This window comes from Cucurbitaria berberidis (genome assembly GCF_010015615.1).
Source record: "Cucurbitaria berberidis CBS 394.84 unplaced genomic scaffold K460scaffold_1, whole genome shotgun sequence".
Taxonomy (NCBI): domain Eukaryota; kingdom Fungi; phylum Ascomycota; class Dothideomycetes; order Pleosporales; family Cucurbitariaceae; genus Cucurbitaria; species Cucurbitaria berberidis.
The window spans coordinates 5,382,793-5,400,661 of NW_024468935.1; the positions used below are offsets into that span (position 1 = coordinate 5,382,793).

The following is a 17,869-nucleotide window of genomic DNA, read 5'->3' on the forward strand; positions in this document are numbered from 1 at the left end:
TAAGCAGACACAGGACAAGTGCAAGGCGAATGTGCGGCTGAGCAAGCATCCGAGTACGGTTGAGTTTGGTTCTATATACGCTACCATTGTCGGCGCGTAATAGACCCAAATTTACTTCTATGACCTGTAGTAATCGACCTCGTATAAGCTAACTTTGAATAAATTTTTTCCACTCGTATACCCCATTCTAGATATTACCTTGATGCACCAAATATCAAGATCTTATATTACAAAGACTTTGACGCAAAGAATGCAGCTATGGACTATGAACGTCCACGGGTAGTACTGCACGGGCTCGTGCTGAATGCGGAACCGGCTATTGTTGTTATCGATAAGGGACGTTTATCCCCACATCCAACCTACCAAAACCATTACGAGTCACGGGTCTAGACACCAAACACAAACATGGTTGCGGTGATTGACTCGTTACGCCAGCAGATAGCAACATGCGAGGCTACGCTCCAGGACTTGCATCAGCAGCTGGCGGAAGCCGAACACAATCAACGCCAGCAGGAGAGGGTGCTGCGCAAGACGAAACCGCTGACGACAGACCCGCTTGATCACGACATGAACTTTGGTGTCCCTGATGACTTCCGCTCAGAAGTATTTGCTGTTCTAGATCATGAGGCGGAACCGCAAGAACAAGACGAGTCGAACAAGCTGGGGAGATGGCCTCTCGAGAAGAACGAGTATCGAAGATATGGAAGGCAGCTGATTATGCCAGAGATTGGCTTACAGGGTGAGTGCAGTCTTACAGGTTTCATCCAAAGTTCGGCCAGATTGATCTGACTCCACACGACTTAGGCCAACTCCGCCTAAGAAGTTCCCGAGTTCTCGTTGTGGGAGTAGGAGGCCTAGGATGTCCGGCTGCAGCGTATCTAGTCGGAGCAGGAGTAGGTACTGTGGGCTTGGTAGACGGCGATGTGGTCGAAGAATCGAATCTCCATCGCCAGATTCTGCACTCGAGTGCAAGGGTCGGCATGACAAAGGTTGAAAGTGCGATGGTAGCGTTGAACTCGTACGTTAACACTCCTAGATCGACGAATAAATTCCAACTACAATCAATGCATACTGACAGCCCTCATTAGGCTGAATCCAAACGTCAAACTCATACCTCACATATTACGACTCACCCCAGAAACCGCCATCTCCATCTTTAAAAACTACGACCTCGTGCTCGATTGTACCGATACGCCTGCATCCCGCTACCTGATCTCCGACACTTGTGTCCTTCTCGGCAAAACACTTGTCTCAGCGTCAGCTCTTCGCATCGATGGTCAGTTGATGGTACTTAACAACCCACCTTCGCCACCAGGAGATCCCACAGGAGGCCCATGTTACCGCTGCGTATTTCCAAAACCACCACCTCCGGAGTCTGTGGTGTCGTGTGGTGATGGCGGAATCCTAGGACCTGTTGTAGGCGTCATGGGTGTCCTGCAAGCTTTGGAAACAATCAAAGTCCTCACCAAAAAGGCGACTGGGACCGAGCCTGCTCCAGCAGATCCACCAACACTGCTCATATTCTCCGCTTACTCGAACCCCATGTTCCGGTCAATACGGTTGCGTTCACGGAAGGCGAAGTGTACAGCGTGTTCAGCACAAGCAACTATCTCCCCCCAGGTGTTAGAGTCGGGGAGTCTAGATTACGCTCAGTTCTGCGGGAGCATCAACCCGATCGATGCGCTTACACCGCAAGAACGTATATCAGCTGAGAGCTATGCAAAGCTACGATCTGGGGTGAACCCTTTCACAGGTACCGTTTCCAACAAGGATAACCACATCCTCATCGATGTGCGCGAGAGAGTGCAATTCGAGTTATGCAGTATTGACGGCAGTGTCAATATCCCATTCTCTACAGTATCAATCACTCCAGGTCTCAGCCTCAACCCAAATACACCAAGTCCTGGTTCCAACGATATGTATGTCGATGAGAACGACTGGGCCACGCAGCTAAGACAGACCGAGAAACCCATTTTTGTCGTCTGTAGACTGGGTAACGACTCACAGCTTACAGTCAAGAAAATGAAAGAACTGGGGCTTAATTACGGAGGGAAGAGATTCATTGGAGATATCAGGGGTGGTTTGCAGGCTTGGAGGGAAAAGGTGGATGCCGAATTCCCAGAGTATTGAACCATAATCGCGTCTAGACGGCCGCCAGCTATCTCGGCGTCTCCTGAGGTTGCTTCAAGTCAGGCTCAAGTTTAATGCAGCACAGGGAGAAGAAAAAATTATAAAGCTCAGACAGCTCTCTGCAAATCGTAAAAGCGGTATTACAACGCAACGAACGGTACGGTACCGCGACGGTCGGTCGCAGAACCATGGAACTAAGTCCAGCCACGTAACAGCGATGCTGCTGCAGAACAATTAAAGTCTTATTCAATCTTGCGTTCCCTGTACAACGTAAAACTGTACACGTGACTGCAGTTGTACATAGGGAAGGTCAGAATCAATCGGCTGACCCCCTTTGCGCAGGATATAGGCGCGGATGCAGGGCCGAGAAGAACTTTCGGTAACGATATTCTTAATCGCTCAATTTTACGTGCTGTTTGTTCAGTTCCACAATCTTCGGCGGATCATCGTTGCGTAAACAACGCTGAGATTCAGTGAAAACACTGCCTCTAATGCGTTATCGACATTGTTTGTTAATAATCAGTACTGATTCTGTTGTTCACGCACTAAGTGAAAGCTCACAGTTGACGCCTTTTTATCATCTTTAACCACTGATAATTTCACAGAACCCTTCTATACTTCTCCATACCAACTCCACGAATTCCACCTCAACCAATTCAAAGATGGAGCCCTCCGCTAACCAGATCGCCGCGCGCATCACCGAAGCTGACCGAGTCTCCTTCAACCTCAAATATTTCAAGTCCTTTGCCTACATCTCGAACGAGGCATCCAACTCCAACCCATACTGCAAAGCCATGAAAACTTTCCAGAGTTTTACAGACTCCATAATTCGCGCTCTCGAGGCTAAAGAGCCTGATATCGTCAATCTCGCCGCCAATCTCGTCCTGCGCGACCTTTATACAGGCTTTCCATCTTTTCAAGACCACAAGAACTTCATCACCTGGATCAAAGATGCGACACTAAAACACCCCTACCGCCAGACCGCGAAGCAAATGCAATGGCTTGAGATTGTAGAGCTACAAGAAGACAGCGATTACCCGAGCTTGTTCGAGAAGATCGATATGGCAGTCGGAACGATTGAAGCATGGGAGGACGGCGCGTACTTGTTTGAGAATCTGAAAAAGGACCCAGACGCTCTGCACTTCTTCATTCGCCATAACGGTCTTTCCGACGTCGACGCCAGCGAGATTCAGAGTGGTGAAGGGTGCCTCATCTGCACCAATACGTTTGACGACACATCCCACCCGCCTCAGCAAGCGCCATGCGGCCATGTGCTATGCAGGCCTTGTTTCGTCAAGTGGCTTCATAAGTCTACTAGCGCTTATACATGCCCGCTGTGCCGTGCATGTGTAATTTGTGGCAGGAACGATTGTCCACATCATCCCATAACACGCGACAAAGCACCTCCGCTGCCTCTGCAAGGCTTTCTCAAGAATACACTATATAGGGCAAATGTCCCATCATATGGGCTCACACCAGCGCAGTATTGGAAGCTGAGGGAAGACACGCGTCAAGACCGAGCAATGCTGGCGTGGATTCTGGCTGTGAAAGGGGGTGTCGATCAGCACGATCCGGTTTACGCACGGCTAAGAACTGATTATGGTGAGATTGAATTGCGGATTCGCCGCATGATATCGGCATCGGATTTGCCTCCATATAGTGTCGAATAAGCACCTGACACCCTGACGAGATCACGAGTGAGGTGAGCTTTGCTCGTCCTTCCTGGTGCAAACCAAATTGCAAGCGAACCTTTCTTTTAGCTTTCAGGAGTTTTCATAGTGGGGTTCAGAAGCATACTTGTTATTCTCGGTTGAATCAAAGGCTCACAGCATAACCACAACGTCTTGAATGACATATGGCAACCACAGATAGAGCATATATGGATCTGGTTAAAACCTCATGTGTACTGCACAATGTTCCCTAATAAATGCAATGAACCGTAACCCATCTCTGTGTTCTCCTAATTAACCTTGCAGCATCCTTGAATACAGAACAATATACGCCTCAAGATGCCCCCTTCAAGACCATGACATCCGCAGAAGGATTAAAAGCTCATAATGCCACAATACTACTACAAAATGGACTCCTACTCTATCTCTACAAGCCAGTCAACCAAAATGAGCAATAAGCTTGTCTCCTCAACTACAAACAGAAATTCAATGAAATCGACATGAAAGTACCTTTGGCACTATCAACACTGGAACTGGATTACGATGAAGAAGAGAAAGACAACGGCGCATACAATAGCAATAATAAGACAAAGAGTTTCAGGCCTTATCAAGCATAAAATACCTAGTATACCTATAATGCCGCGACGCGATACAGCCTCACTAAGATGGCCTACAATATTACCTTCGATCCCATGCAAATTATAACGAACAGAACAATTTCGACAAACTGTAAGACTGTAGCAAGACAGTGCCCTAGGTGGACCGACGTTTTGGAGGAGCAAGAGATGAACTTCCGTTGAGGGTCTCTTATGCGGAAAACTCATAATAAAATAGACGGCAGGGACGAGCCTTGTGGACTAGATTGGCGAGCTGGGTAAAACGAATGGATTGCCATAATATTGGAGGAAATGCCCTTGGGGGCAGCTACATTCTTTTGGTCAACATGCTGCTCTTTCGCTATCTATCTCACGTTGTACGGTTACGAAGCAGTGGACAGCCACACTGCTTCTGTCCCGTGTACTTCCTACCGCTCTGTGCTATATCACGATCGATACTTCCACATGCGAATCCCGCAAAGCATCGGTATGATAGTATCGTTATGACCCGAGTGATCTTCACTCTGAAAAGGCTTTAGTGATAGCTGTTGATGGCCCTGGTCGAGCTACTCGATATTGCATGGTATCGCTCTGATTTTGATGCTCTTCGTCCTCAAGATCGAAGCGAGACCAGGACGACGTTACTTGGAGATGATGAATGGTCTCTTGCATTCGTATTGCCATTCCTTTCGCTCATGCGCCTTGTTATTGAGCACTGTTTCGTCATGTTAGGCGACGCACGTGGTCACCCCCGATTCTTTGAGGCTCCACGCGAATCTTGACCGTCGGACGCGGTGGCGATACTGTCTTCCGATCACTTATAACTGCCATCATCCTTTGGATGATTGGTCGGTTCTGGGCCGGTCCTTGACTTGAAGGTTACGCTGCGGATAGTGTAGCTCAACTCGCTCACTCTGCTGATTTGAAACATAGTCGTTATCGGCGAGGCACGATATGAGCATCAGCTGCTGCCGGTGCTGCTCTGCATCGGGAGGGATGGAGTGTGCATCATTGCAGTTGCGCCAGGCATGCTACTGCTTGGCCCTTGCTGTTTCTTCTTCTCCTTCTTCGCCCACCGCACTGCAACGCCGTTAGCATACGCTCTACTACGTTAAGAACCAAGCAACTCACATCCGCATGCATTACATAGAGTCTTGGGCCCAGTCGGACCTTTTCGCCATTCCGGTGAGTCCAGCGTGCCGCAGTCGGTACAAACATATTCGTCGGCTATCTTGAGCTTCTTCTTCTTGTCTGAGGAGCTCCTGCCTTCACGGTCCAGATTAATTTGTATGCCAGCGTCACCTCGAATGAGGTTGGGGCTTGCATGTCCGGTACTGATACCCTGCGATCGCTCGCCGTCTTGATACCGCAGACCCGTCAGCATCTCGATCGTCTCTAGGTGATTCGTTCCCTCGTATCGTGCCATCTTGTCGTTGATGTTCTCCGTTTTGCTGGCTGCTAGCGCCTCGTCGAGATTCTGCCGTGTGAGAGCGGTATTCGATATGGCAGGCTTCGCTGGTGGCGGCATCTGGGCATAGGATGCGGCTTCACTTTCCGTGATGTTCTGTGGCATTTGTGACTCTGAGGGTGTCATGGTGGTAGAAGCACCGTCCGTCTTTCTTGTCCAATCGTCTTGTTCGTCCTGCTCCTCGCGCTTGAGCTCGGCTATCCGCTTCATCAAGCGCTCATTCTCAATCTTGTGTTCGAGGAAGGAGTCGAGGAGGGCGGCGTTCTTGGTGGGGTAGGGGCGGGCCATCATGAAGAAGCCGCGACAGTTGAGGCCGTTTGGGGGCGCGAAGGAACTCGGCTCGCTGCTTAGGTGGGGGTGGCCATGCGACTCGAAGATGGTGTAGGTCTCGTCCGACTTCTTGAAGCGGTAGAAGAAGCGCAGCGGGTTGCCCGACGCTATGGACTCGTTGAACTCTTTGACAAAGATGCCAATGTCGTCGTGGTGGATGAACTCGTTGATGAAGCGGCCCTGGAGGTAGGAGGGCTCCCATCCGGTCAGCGGCCTGCACGATGGCGAGACGAAGAGGATCCTGCCATCGGGGGTCAGGATGTGAAGGAGGTCGCGCAGCTCTTCTAGCACGCGCTGCGACCAATTTCTCCGCTTGGTGAACTCGGTCAAGGTGCTGCCTGAGGGGTTGAGATTGGGGGCCCCGAAGCCCGTAGGCAATGGACCTGCGCCCGCACCCGTCATTTGGCTATCGCCCATGGGGCCGCAAGCCGATTGAAGCTGCGGGTCATTGAATCCAAAGCCCGTGTTCTGGGGCTCGGCGCCATCGAGCGACGACATGTCGAGGTCCATTTGCTGCATCACATCGTCCATTGGCAGACTGCTGAAGTCTGCGCGATCCGGGTGCATGGGAAGGCCGGACATGGGCGTGAGGCCCATCTATAAACACAACATCTCAGATCTGAGGGAATGGACCCTTGCTAATATGCTAGTAATGCGGGGGGGTGCGTACCTCAGCACCGCCATTGAGGTAGTGCGCCATGGCTGTCCAAACGCACGGGAGCCGGACGGCCTGGGCTCTGCTATGCTATGTGCTATGTGCTATGTTTATCGTAGTGAGGTTACGTGGGAAAAGAAGCGGTGATAGGGACGGCACGTTGGACCGAGCTGCGGAGGAATGGGATGGGTTTTTTTCGCAGGCATCTGAACAATTGCATGGGCGAGGCGACGGCTAATAATTGCCTCTCCACACTTCGCCTTGGGAGTCTGACCCCTGCAGCCTGGGCACGTGATGGCGCGACAGCAAACTCGCGTTCAGCTACCAGGCTCCAGCGTCTCTCTCTAGCATACTCTCCACCATCCGACAATCAACTGCGTAGTACGCGCACTCCACAACAGAGATACAACCAAGGCAGTGCCGCCAGAGCTCCCCGCGAGCAGCGCGGAAACATCAATATGTGAGCAAGCAACTGTAACACCCCCAATGCGGCATCTTCCCACTAATCTCAGCGCAGGTGTACGTACCTATACATACTATCAAATCTGACATGGCTTCCACAATGTCCCTTGTCCCCGCATCACTGACTCTACTCTACAGCCAAGATCGATCGGATGATGATACAGGGGTGAGTGGCCTTCATTATAATGCATCCATCGACACCTACTAATCGACACAGCATCCGCTCCTTCGGCCCCGAGAAAGGAGAAACCATCATCTTCACTGCACCCCTCACCCTCATCGTAGGCTGGAATGGCTCTGGCAAAACAGTAAGCGGACTACCCAAAAGACAGCCCACGTGACTGACATGTGCGCAAGACCATCATCGAATCGCTCAAGTATGCAACAACAGGCGACCTACCCCCGAACAGCAAAACGGGAGGTGCATTCATCCACGACCCAAAGCTGCGAAATGAGAAAGAGGTCCTAGCGCAGGTCAAGCTATCCTTCCGCTCAACCTCTGGAGTCCGCATGGTCGCCACTCGCAACCTCCAGGTCACGGTTAAGAAGACGGCGAGGAGCCAGAAGACGCTAGAAGGCTCGCTGCTCATGATCAAAGATGGCGAGAAGCACTCCATCTCAACCCGTGTCGCCGAACTGGACCAGATCATCCCGCAGTATCTTGGTGTGTCCAAGGCTATCCTAGAGAATGTCATCTTCTGCCACCAAGAAGACAGTCTTTGGCCAATGAGCGACCCCTCCACCCTCAAGAAGAAGTTTGATGAGATCTTCGAGGCTCTCAAGTACACCAAAGCCATAGACAATATAAAGATGATCCGCAAGACCCAAAACGTCGAGTTGGGTAAGCTCAAGATCATTGAAGCACACGCCAAAGAAGACAAAGACCGAGCGGCGGCGAGCGAGAAACGACAAGGTGTCCTTTTCGACGAAATCGAGGAGCTGCGGGGCAAGTACGGGAGAGTGGATAAGACTTGCACGGAGGCTCAACAGAAGGCCAACAACGCTTACAACCACGCTGCGCGTTTTGAGCAGATTGTCGCACAGCTAAATGGCAAGCGAATCACGTTCGATGCTAACAAGGAGAATGTTGTTGCCCTTGAAGATAACCTAAAGCACATGGCCGAGTCAGATGAAGAGCTTCAGTCCATGTTGGACCAGTATGAGGAACGTGTCTCTACGTATTTTACACAAGCGGACGACCTCCGAAAACAATATGGCGGCCTCCAGCACGACCTAGAACAAGGCCGTCGCTCTCTTGGTGCGAAGCAAGGTGATATCGGAAAGTACGAAGCACAGAAAGAGCATCATGAAAGTCAAATTCAGCAGCGCGAAAATCACATCAAGGAAGCTGCTAAGCGCCACGGTATCCGTGGTTATGACTACGATGTCACGGACAAGCAAGTGGCCGACTTCCAGCAGATACTCAGCAAGATGTCCCGAGACCAGAACAAAGCTCTTGACCGCGCTCGAGAAGAGACGCAACGGGACCTGCGCGACGCACAGAACGACCTCAACACGCTCAACACGCGCAAGTCTGGTTCGACTCAGAGCAAGGAGTCGTCACGAACCCAAATTATAAATAACGACAAGCGTGTTGCAGATTTGCAGAAGGCCATGAACCAGATCAAAGCAGACGAAGGCAGCGAGGCTATCCTCGAGAACAAAAAACTAGATGTCGAGCAACAACTGCAGAGTGCAAACTCATTGGCTGCCTCTGAGCGCTACGACGAGCGCATCCAGGAGGCTTCGAGCAAGGTGCGAACATTGGAAGACCAAAAAGAGCGTTTAGCGACCGAGCTCGGTGATGCTACGACACAGGCGCGCGAATCCGCTTCAGTCGATGTCAAGCGGGACGACCTACAGACTCAGCAACATAGCTTGGCGACCATGAAGAAGGTCCATAATAAGCGGCTATCGCAACTTGTCGATTTAGAGTGGGATCCTGCTACGCTTGAGGCTTCTTTCCAACAAGCGCTATCGGAGAAGACCGAGAAAGTCAAAGAAGCAAAGTCTCGCCGAGATATTGCGCAGGCAAAGCTGGACAAGATCAACTTCCAAATGTCGAGCTCTGAGTCCCAGTTGAAGCAGAGGCGAGCAGAGCTCCAGGAGAATGAAACGATCGTCAAAGACTCTGTCCTAAAAGACGACATATCTGACTTCAATGAAACACTGCAGCTGCTCGAAGACGACTACGAGGCCGCCTCTTCCGATAAAGCCAAATTTGAGGCACAAATCGAGTACATGGCCAAGTGCCTAGAGGTAGCCGAGCGAGATAATGTTTGCCGACTCTGCATGAGGTCACTCCATGATGATCGGTCAGAAGACTTTACGACAGTTGGCTTCGTTCGCAAGCTAAAAGATATCATCAAGAGGGCGGAGATGAACAAGCAAGGCGACAACGCCCAGGAAATGTTTGCCGAGCTCGAGATAGCCCGGAAAGCGAAGCCTAGCTACGATTTAGCAGTTCGCCTGCGAAAGGCTGACATTCCTGCGATCCAAACCGAGCTTTCAAAACTTACTTTGGAGCGCGATTCTGTCAACAAGCAGCTCGAAGATCAAGATGCTGTTATTTACGAGTTAGAGGCTGCCAAACAGGAGGTTGAGTCAATGTCAAAAGAGGTTCAAACAATTGTAGGTTACTACAATAAAGCAAAAGAGCTCGAAGTCCAAATCAAGGAGTTGTCGCAGAAGCAGAAGTCTGCTGGGCTGTCGCGAGGCATCACTGCAATTCAGACCGACCTAAAGAAGGTCACGGAAGACAGCCGTAACGCTAGAACTGCCCTGGAGCAGCTGACTGCGGGTCGTGACAAGTCACGTAATCTCATCACCACCCTCGAACTCAGCATACGCGACATCTACGCCGAGCTGAATGACGCACAGTCCAAGCTGAAGGAGAAACGAGCGCTTGCTGACCGTATCGAAGAGTTCAAGACGGAAAACAACAAGCAGCGAGAAGCGATTCGCGGTTTCGATAAAGACATCGACAACCTAGTTCCTGAGATCGAGCAGGCTCAGTATAAGTACGATGATGTCAACCGGCGAGGCAATGAACGCGTTCAGCGCGCCCATGATGAGGCTTCCAAGCTCTCTGACAGCCTTCGTCAACTGAGCCAGGCAGACCAGGAAATCAATGCCTATATTGACCGCGGCGGCCCACAACAACTCATACGTACTCACCGGGAAATCGAGAATCTACAGGGTGAGATTGCTCGGATTGAGACGGACATAGTAGACCTCACTCGCAAGATTAAGAAGATTGAAGAGTCGATGCGCGATACGGAAATGACCAAACGCTCCATCGGCGACAATTTACGCTACCGCAAAGCGAAGCGCTCTCTCGAAACCCTACAGGTCGAGATCTCGAAGCTGGAGGAGGATGGCGCCGAGCGAGATAAAGAGCATTACGAACACGAGGCCCAAGTCTGGGATATCCAATACCACACACTCAATTCGGAGAAGATAGGCTTAGAGTCAGATATGAAGAACAAGGACAGCCAGCTGACCGAGCTCATGGCGGAATACAACAACTTGTACCATGAATCCGCAACGCAGTACCGCGAAGCCCACATCAGAGTCGAAACAACAAAAGCCGCCATTGAAGACCTCGGACGATATGCTGGTGCACTCGACCAAGCCATCATGAGGTACCATACGCTCAAAATGGAGGAAATAAACCGAATCATCGCAGAGCTCTGGCGCAACGCTTACCAAGGCACTGACGTAGACACGATCCGTATCGCATCCGATAGCGATGGTAGGGGAAATCGGACCTACAATTATCGCGTCGTCATGTCCAAGCAAGACACCGAAATGGATATGCGAGGTCGCTGCTCCGCGGGCCAAAAGGTGCTTGCCAGTATCGTTATTCGTTTAGCGCTAGCGGAGTGCTTTGGCACAAACTGTGGCCTCATCGCGTTGGACGAACCGACGACGAATCTAGACCAGCAGAACATCAAAGGTCTCGCTGAATCGTTGTCGCAGATCATCCAGATACGCCGCAAACAGGCCAACTTCCAGCTCTTGGTTATTACGCACGATGAGCAGTTCTTGCGCGAGATGAACTGTGCGGATTACACGGATGTGTATTGGCGTGTGGGCAGGGATGCTAATCAGGAGAGTTATATCGAGAGGCAGAATATCGCTGAGGTAATGGCGCTCCAACCCCCGCTTATGCTTCACCATACTAGGCATACCCTTATGAATCGGATAGATTTTGACTACTGAACAGGTTTCTTGATAGCGGCGCGTTCGCTTCATGTCGACTCTCTGAAACAATTCGACCTATTGATCTTGCGGCATTTCAGCGTAAGTAGATGATATGTTAGCGACGGCATTTTGGGGCGTTTTCATGGGCATTTATCCTGGCAGGAGTATGGGACCATAGTGGAGTTCGCGTAGGTATAGCATATGATACCATTTCTGCCAGAGATTTGTCACAATGGCATGCCTATTCACATTCTTCAGACTTTACAATGATCCGTTTGATAATCCTACACCCACATCGACCTTGATGTTATGCATACCCTCCACCACTCTCCATACCCAACCACACCACAAACGTAGCCTTCCCTTGACCCTGCCCCTGTCCTTCGCCTCGGACATGTCCTAAGTAAGCACCAAGCTCCTCATCATCGCCCACCTCGACCACCACCTCCCTATCCTGCCCCTCGCCTCTGTACGTGATCAAGCCCTCCAACTTATGCAAGATAGTGCCTGAGTGCTCTCGCAAAGCCAAGTTGCGCACCTCCGCCACGGAGGGCGCATGCAAAATGGAGAGCCAGACGGTTTTATTGGGGAAGGGCGTCGTGGAATGTGGGTGTAGGCGGAAGTAAATTGGTAGGGGCATGGGCTGGGTCGGCGATGCAGGATAGTACTGCTGGTTGTGGGATGTGTGAGAGTTTTGAGGCCGATGGAGTTGAGGCTGCGGAGCTGGCCGGTATTGATCGTGGTGATGTTGTTGTTGCTGTTGTTGATAAGGGGTTTCGGGATGGTGGTATCTGGGGATAGCAGCATCGCTCGCGGCTAGCAACAGACTTGGATCGATCTGCAGATCTGAAGTAGCTGGTATTGCCGGCATGGTGAACTGGCTCATCTGCGTCGCGTTGGCAGCACTATTGCTTCTGCTCTGCCTGCCCCTGCTCTGCAATATCGACGGTTGGGGTACGACTACTGGCGGCGCAGGGCCTGGCCCAGGACCTTGATGGACCTGCTTCTTCTTGCTCGGGTCCTTTGCCGCCTTCTCCTGCTGCACCCTCTTCATTACGTCCCTCGCTAGCACCTCCACAGCCCTTAGTTTTTGCGCATAAGCTGGATCTGCCTCGCCCTGTGCCAACGCGTTGGTGAGGAGCTCCGACTCGTTGACCCAGCCCTGTTTAAGCTCCGTCCAGTGTTGCTCACCAGCTTCGTGTTTGTTTGTGAAGTGGTCCTCCTTCAGCTTGGCGGCGAAAGCGTTCCGAACGTGGCGTGTTTGCTCAGGGTTCAAGTTGAGGGTGTTCTTCGCGTCAGCAAGCGTCATTCGCGTCTCCATCGTACGCAGGCGTTTTGTAACATCCATACATATGACATCTAGTGACAGCGCTCTCTGGCCCTTCGGTCGGAATAGCGCGTCATTGTTCTGCATCACGTCGGGCTCCTGCTGAAAGACGTCCGACAAATGTGCGTTCTCGCGAATGAGCTGTTGCACAATCTGTGCCCACTTCTCTGGCCCGGCGATGGTCTTCTTGACGAGACCTTCGGCCTTGCAGATCTCGAGGAAGCGCTCGCGGATCTGGCGGTACATGTTGTTGTCCAATCCGAGATACGCCTTTGCTTCATCGATGGTCGTTTCTGAGGGAAATCGAGGGGGCTCGCCCGGAGCGTCTGCTGGCAACCCAGCCCAGCCGCGTGTCCGCCGTCGTCGTTTCCGCGCACGCCATTTCTCGTCGCTTTCGACCCGAAGTTGTTCCTGCCGTAGTTGTTTTCGTAGCACTTCTTCTGTGCTCAAAGGCGCAAGGTCGGGATCTAGGATGAGAGGTTGTGCCTCTTCCGCAGATTCTCCATGTTGTTGGTGTTGTTCCTGGACAGCTTCTTGCTCCTTCTCACTCTCTTCTTCGCTCGAAGACCCTTCTGCCAGTATTGCATTTGCAAGTTGATTGACCAGCCCCTTCCTAGGCACGACCTTTGGCCGCTTCTTCTTCGATGTCTTCTTCTGTGCTCCGCCCTCTGTGTTTTGCTTTCTCTTTGGTCTAGGCACACTCTCCCTTAGCAGTAGCTTGAGCCTCAACCGCAGCCTGATCAGCTCGCGGTCGTTGATCTGGAAGCCTTCAGCCTGCAGGGTATCCACCATGTCCTTCTGCGAGTAGTTCTGCTCCCATAGTACATGGAGGCGGGCGACGAGGGCGGAGTTCTTGTGCGCTGGGTTTTGTTTGCTTGGGAATTCCCACCGCTACAGAAGGTGTCAGTAGGGCAACTTGAGGTATGTTCAGGCGGCTGGAATTGTATGAGACGGGTGAGTGCGATGGAGACGTACCTTGAACTGCGTTTGAAAGGCTCGTTTGCTAAAGACATAGTTAGCATTGCGCCCTCTCCACGTGGTGGCTTGTCGGAGGGATGTGTAGGCTTCTTAGTTAGATGCTCGGAGATTGTACGGCGTCCCATACAAACAATCCCGCAGTCGACATACCTGGGGGTGAAGCCTCTGATTTCCCAATACGATATGACTTCATCAAGGCTTTGTCTCTCCTCGACGTACAGCCTGAAGCACTCAGCTTCCTTGTCATCCCAGTTGTAGACCATGTCAAGAGCCGGGCCTACTACGGTTGGCGTGGTGGACGCGTCCGCTGCGTGACATGGTGAAAGGCCCGCCATAGCGCCCGCCAAGCCCTTCGGCTACCAATGCCCCGACTGCGTGGAGCCCGAAAGGGTTATGCTTCCATTCTACTATTTCTATCTCCCGAAAGTCTAGCTTAGCTTCGAGCCAAATAGTCACAATGGCGTCTTCAAAGATAACGCAGTGCTCTGCATGCCTCATCCACCGCCTCGATAGCCTCAATCCTTGCCTTGCGCCTCCACGACCACCTTGAAGTTCCTCCACGACCCCGCCTTGAGCAATCCAATACCCCGCCATCCAGACGCACTTGAGACGAATCCGTCTCTATACACTGCAAATGACTCTCTGGAAGCCAGAGTCTGGCGCAATGGCAGCCCCCCAGCTCCTCGTTGGCAAGAACATGGCCATTACCGGCGGCGTAACAGGCATCGGCCGCGCCATCGTTCTCGGCTACCTGGCTCACGGCGCACATGTCGCAGTAAACCATCTTGGCGACGCAAGATCGTCTTCACTATTCCAGTCGCTGATCGAAGAGGCCATAAAAAGTTTAAAGATCAGTAAAGAGGATGTAGAGAAGCGGTTAATAGAGGTACCAGGCGACGTAGGAAACCCTGAGACGGGGAAGCAGTTGATCAAGGCCGTGGTGGAGAAATGGGGACGGCTAGACGTGGTAGTGAGCAATGCCGGAATTTGCGAGTTCAAGGAGTTCTTGGAGTACGCATAACCTTCCTAATCTCCCTATGTCCCCTGTTCTTAACAACTCTTGTGCTGACGATATTGTGTTGTAGAATCACACCAGAAATCTGGAACGCCACCCTCACCACAAACCTAACGGGCGCTTTCAACACCATCCAAGCCGGCGCCCGGCAACTCGCCTCCCAAACACCCCCCGGTGGTTCTATAATCGGCATCTCGTCCATCTCCGCGCTTGTCGGTGGTGCCTTCCAGGGCCACTACACGCCTACGAAAGCAGGCGTGCTTTCGCTCATCCAGTCGTCTGCTTGCGCTCTAGGCGAACATGGGATAAGGTGCAATGCGTTGTTGCCGGGGACCATCAAGACGCAGCTCAATGAGAAGGATCTCGAGGATCCTGAGAAGAGGAAATACATGGAGGGCCGGATACCGTTGGGTAGAACAGGTGTACCGAGTGATCTTGCTGGACCTGCAGTCTTCCTCGGTAGCGATCTTAGTAGCTACGTCAATGGTGCCCAGCTCTTGGTTGACGGAGGACTGTTCGTCAATCTGCAATGATTATCCTGTAGACAGAATAGACTAGTATTTCCCAAGAACTTTTGCACATCGTACACACAAACGTTGACTCTCGTGAGACACATTACCCCTATTTTACAAAATAATGCTGTCGAAAGGTTTAGGAATTGTGTTTGATCATGTTGGCAGGCCTTGAGAGAGTGACCAGCAATTGCAAAGCTTCAGGAGAATAAATCAGCAGGATTCGACTGATACGATTCCAGGGTGATAAAACAAACGAGGTATGAGGCTTATATTCCAACTCGACTCCGCATATTACCAAGTAGACTCTCGTTATCCATGAAAGACTCAAATCCGCCGTGCTCCCCTCCACAGTTTCTTCCACTCAGAAACAAACCTTTCACAAGAGTACCTATGCACGTCTCTCAATCTCAGACACCATACCAAGCCTTAACGATTCTTGATCCTGACAATCTCCTCGGCGCCCAAGTAATCGATAGACAGCGAGACAGCCATCCAAGTCCGCTTCGGTGCCACGCAAGCGAATCGCTACGTCGCAGCCCGCAACAACTCGGTTAAGCGGCCGCGGAGGATGTACAGGCCGCGCACCAAGGCCGCGCAAATGTTTTCCTATTTAGAGAGAGAGAGCGGGGGAAGTCCAAGTTGCAGGGTCAAGAATCCACGGCGAGAGGTTGAGCAGTGTCGATGCATGGTGCGTGTGACTTGGCCATGACTCCTGACTCTGCTTCTGTACGCTAGTGTGGGGATTTCTAGATCTCGCCCTCGGACGACCGCAGAGTCTGAACGCATTGAATGGACATGAGGGGGTCTTGGACGAGGTGTGTGTGGTGGGTGGCTTCGCTTCAACTTCTGTGTAACGTGGAGAGGGACAAGGATCGACATCGTGTGTTGGATGTTTCGCCTGCTCCCTCCGGTGAAGAGACATCGCGCTAAGCCATGTTTCGAACCCTACATTTCACTGCATCAGTCCAGTGGCATATCCATTCGTCCAGGTGACTGACCTTCATGTTGTCCTGGTTGTGCTCCGCCACCGCCTGCGGCCCGATCAACCCAATCGTGGGTCCCAGGGTGACTGAACGCAACCGTTGCTATATTCTCTTACTCCAGCCGACTCGACTTGAAGTTGGTTGCCCAGTTATTATCCTGCAGCAACCGCCACTGCAACTATGAGCTCAAGATTACCAAACACAGGTACATGCACGGCTGAGGTGATTCAGTGGCCTTGTCTCGAGCAGGCTTGACTTTTCCAGTCATGTCACCGGGTATGTAGATGCCATCGATGTGAATAGTCGTCCGCAACACATTGACCGCTGCTGCAACCTCGAGCCTATTCTGCAGGTCTAATCCAATCTCTTTCGTTTCGATGAAGCGTGGAGGGCCTCGCACCTGATGTCTTCTTTTACCCAGGCGCGTTGAGAGTCGCCGTTCAGCCGCACGATCTGCTGATACCTTGAGGCTTGTCGAGGTGGAACTTTGGCATCCTTGGATATGTCGTAGAAAAGCCGCGTGCTCCTTTCAGCGTTACGCTCACCCACGTAAAACACCATTCTGGCAGTCAGCGCTTCTTCAGCCGTGTGGGTTCTCCCTTTTTTGGACGCAGCTGAACATGTTGGCGCAAACGCCTTGTGTACAACATTGATGCCCTTTCACCCACATGAGCAGACGTGCCCCTAGATTTTCCGTGTTCAATAAGCAAGATATGTACGTTGTACCCGGATATGTGGCGTGGTGTTTCCGGCTCTTCACATGCTTCCGCCAGTGTCTATGTAGTCATAGGTTTTCGCCGTGGAAGCCATTGCCGTTCCATGGTTGGATGAATAGCCATTGAGCTGGGTTAAGCGAAGCGCTACTGTGGTGTGATAGAAGGAGAACTGCTCAAGGGTCCAATGCGTCAGCGAAACGTAGACAGACGGTCGAGAGGAGGTGCGATATAATATGGAGCGCGATAGTGTCCATGGTGCAATCAGCTTGGACAGCATGGGTAAGACCCTTAGCGTCCCCTGTTGGGCTGACGGATAGGCAGGGCGTTGCGTCTCCTACTCTAACACCCTGTCTTTATCGACTTGTTATTCACGCCACAATCCACGGTTACATCCAATGGGTATCCGCAGCGATGATTATTATCGACGCGTGACGTCAACTCCCTTCTCTTAAAGTAAATTCCATTTTCTTCTCGCCCTCTGTCTTGTGAACTCGAGGTTCGAGGATCCTCCGCGGAGATTATTGGGCCTGTTTAAACTTGCGCTTATCGCGTGTGTTGCGTTCCGGCACGGGTGCCACCAGGATCGTGCAATATTGCCGAAAACGTGTTTGTGAACGGACAACCATAGTCAACGTGGGACAAGCCCATGCCGAGGCATCAGTCGTGAGACTCGAAGTGCAGCCAAAGACCCTGATATCGTATACTGCGCTGCCGGATGTGGTTTCGCTGTTTCGACTAGTCGTTTTGGTACGTGATTCGCTTCCAATCATGTGGTATGGTGTATTGGATGGAAACGCGAACCTGCGTCTTGGTCATGT

At 51.7% G+C, this 17,869-nt stretch overlaps 6 protein-coding genes across 6 annotated transcripts; 4 read left to right on the plus strand and 2 right to left on the minus strand.

Annotated features, from left to right (window-relative positions):
- Window positions 1-405: 405 nt before the first annotated feature.
- Window positions 406-2,130, plus strand: K460DRAFT_272247 (uncharacterized protein; the record flags this gene model as incomplete). The annotated part of the gene is made up of 3 exons (XM_040927782.1): window positions 406-739; window positions 805-1,018; window positions 1,089-2,130. 3 exons carry the CDS (start codon window positions 406-408, stop codon window positions 2,128-2,130), a joined length of 1,590 nt encoding a protein of 529 aa, XP_040794076.1.
- A 952-nt stretch (window positions 2,131-3,082) lies between these two features.
- On the plus strand, window positions 3,083-3,890 carry K460DRAFT_362259 (uncharacterized protein). The gene has a single exon (XM_040932613.1). It carries the CDS (start codon window positions 3,123-3,125, stop codon window positions 3,798-3,800), a length of 678 nt encoding a protein of 225 aa, XP_040794077.1. The 5' UTR covers window positions 3,083-3,122; the 3' UTR covers window positions 3,801-3,890.
- A 1,467-nt stretch (window positions 3,891-5,357) lies between these two features.
- K460DRAFT_274017 (uncharacterized protein) lies at window positions 5,358-6,894 on the minus strand (the record flags this gene model as incomplete). The annotated part of the gene is made up of 3 exons (XM_040927926.1): window positions 5,358-5,476; window positions 5,528-6,791; window positions 6,865-6,894. 3 exons carry the CDS (start codon window positions 6,892-6,894, stop codon window positions 5,358-5,360), a joined length of 1,413 nt encoding a protein of 470 aa, XP_040794078.1.
- Window positions 6,895-7,147: 253 nt separating this feature from the next.
- On the plus strand, window positions 7,148-10,341 carry K460DRAFT_36387 (uncharacterized protein). Its single transcript, XM_040932904.1, has 5 exons — window positions 7,148-7,309; window positions 7,450-7,477; window positions 7,529-7,619; window positions 7,669-8,137; window positions 10,134-10,341. Exons 2-5 carry the CDS (start codon window positions 7,464-7,466, stop codon window positions 10,178-10,180), a joined length of 621 nt encoding a protein of 206 aa, XP_040794079.1. The 5' UTR covers window positions 7,148-7,309; window positions 7,450-7,463; the 3' UTR covers window positions 10,181-10,341.
- Window positions 10,342-11,435: 1,094 nt separating this feature from the next.
- Window positions 11,436-14,109, minus strand: K460DRAFT_324467 (uncharacterized protein). Its single transcript, XM_040930569.1, has 3 exons — window positions 13,973-14,109; window positions 13,820-13,847; window positions 11,436-13,735 (listed from the first exon to the last, which is right to left on the minus strand). Exons 1-3 carry the CDS (start codon window positions 14,083-14,085, stop codon window positions 11,825-11,827), a joined length of 2,052 nt encoding a protein of 683 aa, XP_040794080.1. The 5' UTR covers window positions 14,086-14,109; the 3' UTR covers window positions 11,436-11,824.
- Window positions 14,110-14,234: 125 nt separating this feature from the next.
- Window positions 14,235-15,418, plus strand: K460DRAFT_362264 (short-chain dehydrogenase/reductase-like protein SDR). Its single transcript, XM_040932614.1, has 2 exons — window positions 14,235-14,833; window positions 14,908-15,418. Exons 1-2 carry the CDS (start codon window positions 14,457-14,459, stop codon window positions 15,368-15,370), a joined length of 840 nt encoding a protein of 279 aa, XP_040794081.1. The 5' UTR covers window positions 14,235-14,456; the 3' UTR covers window positions 15,371-15,418.
- Window positions 15,419-17,869: the final 2,451 nt, after the last annotated feature.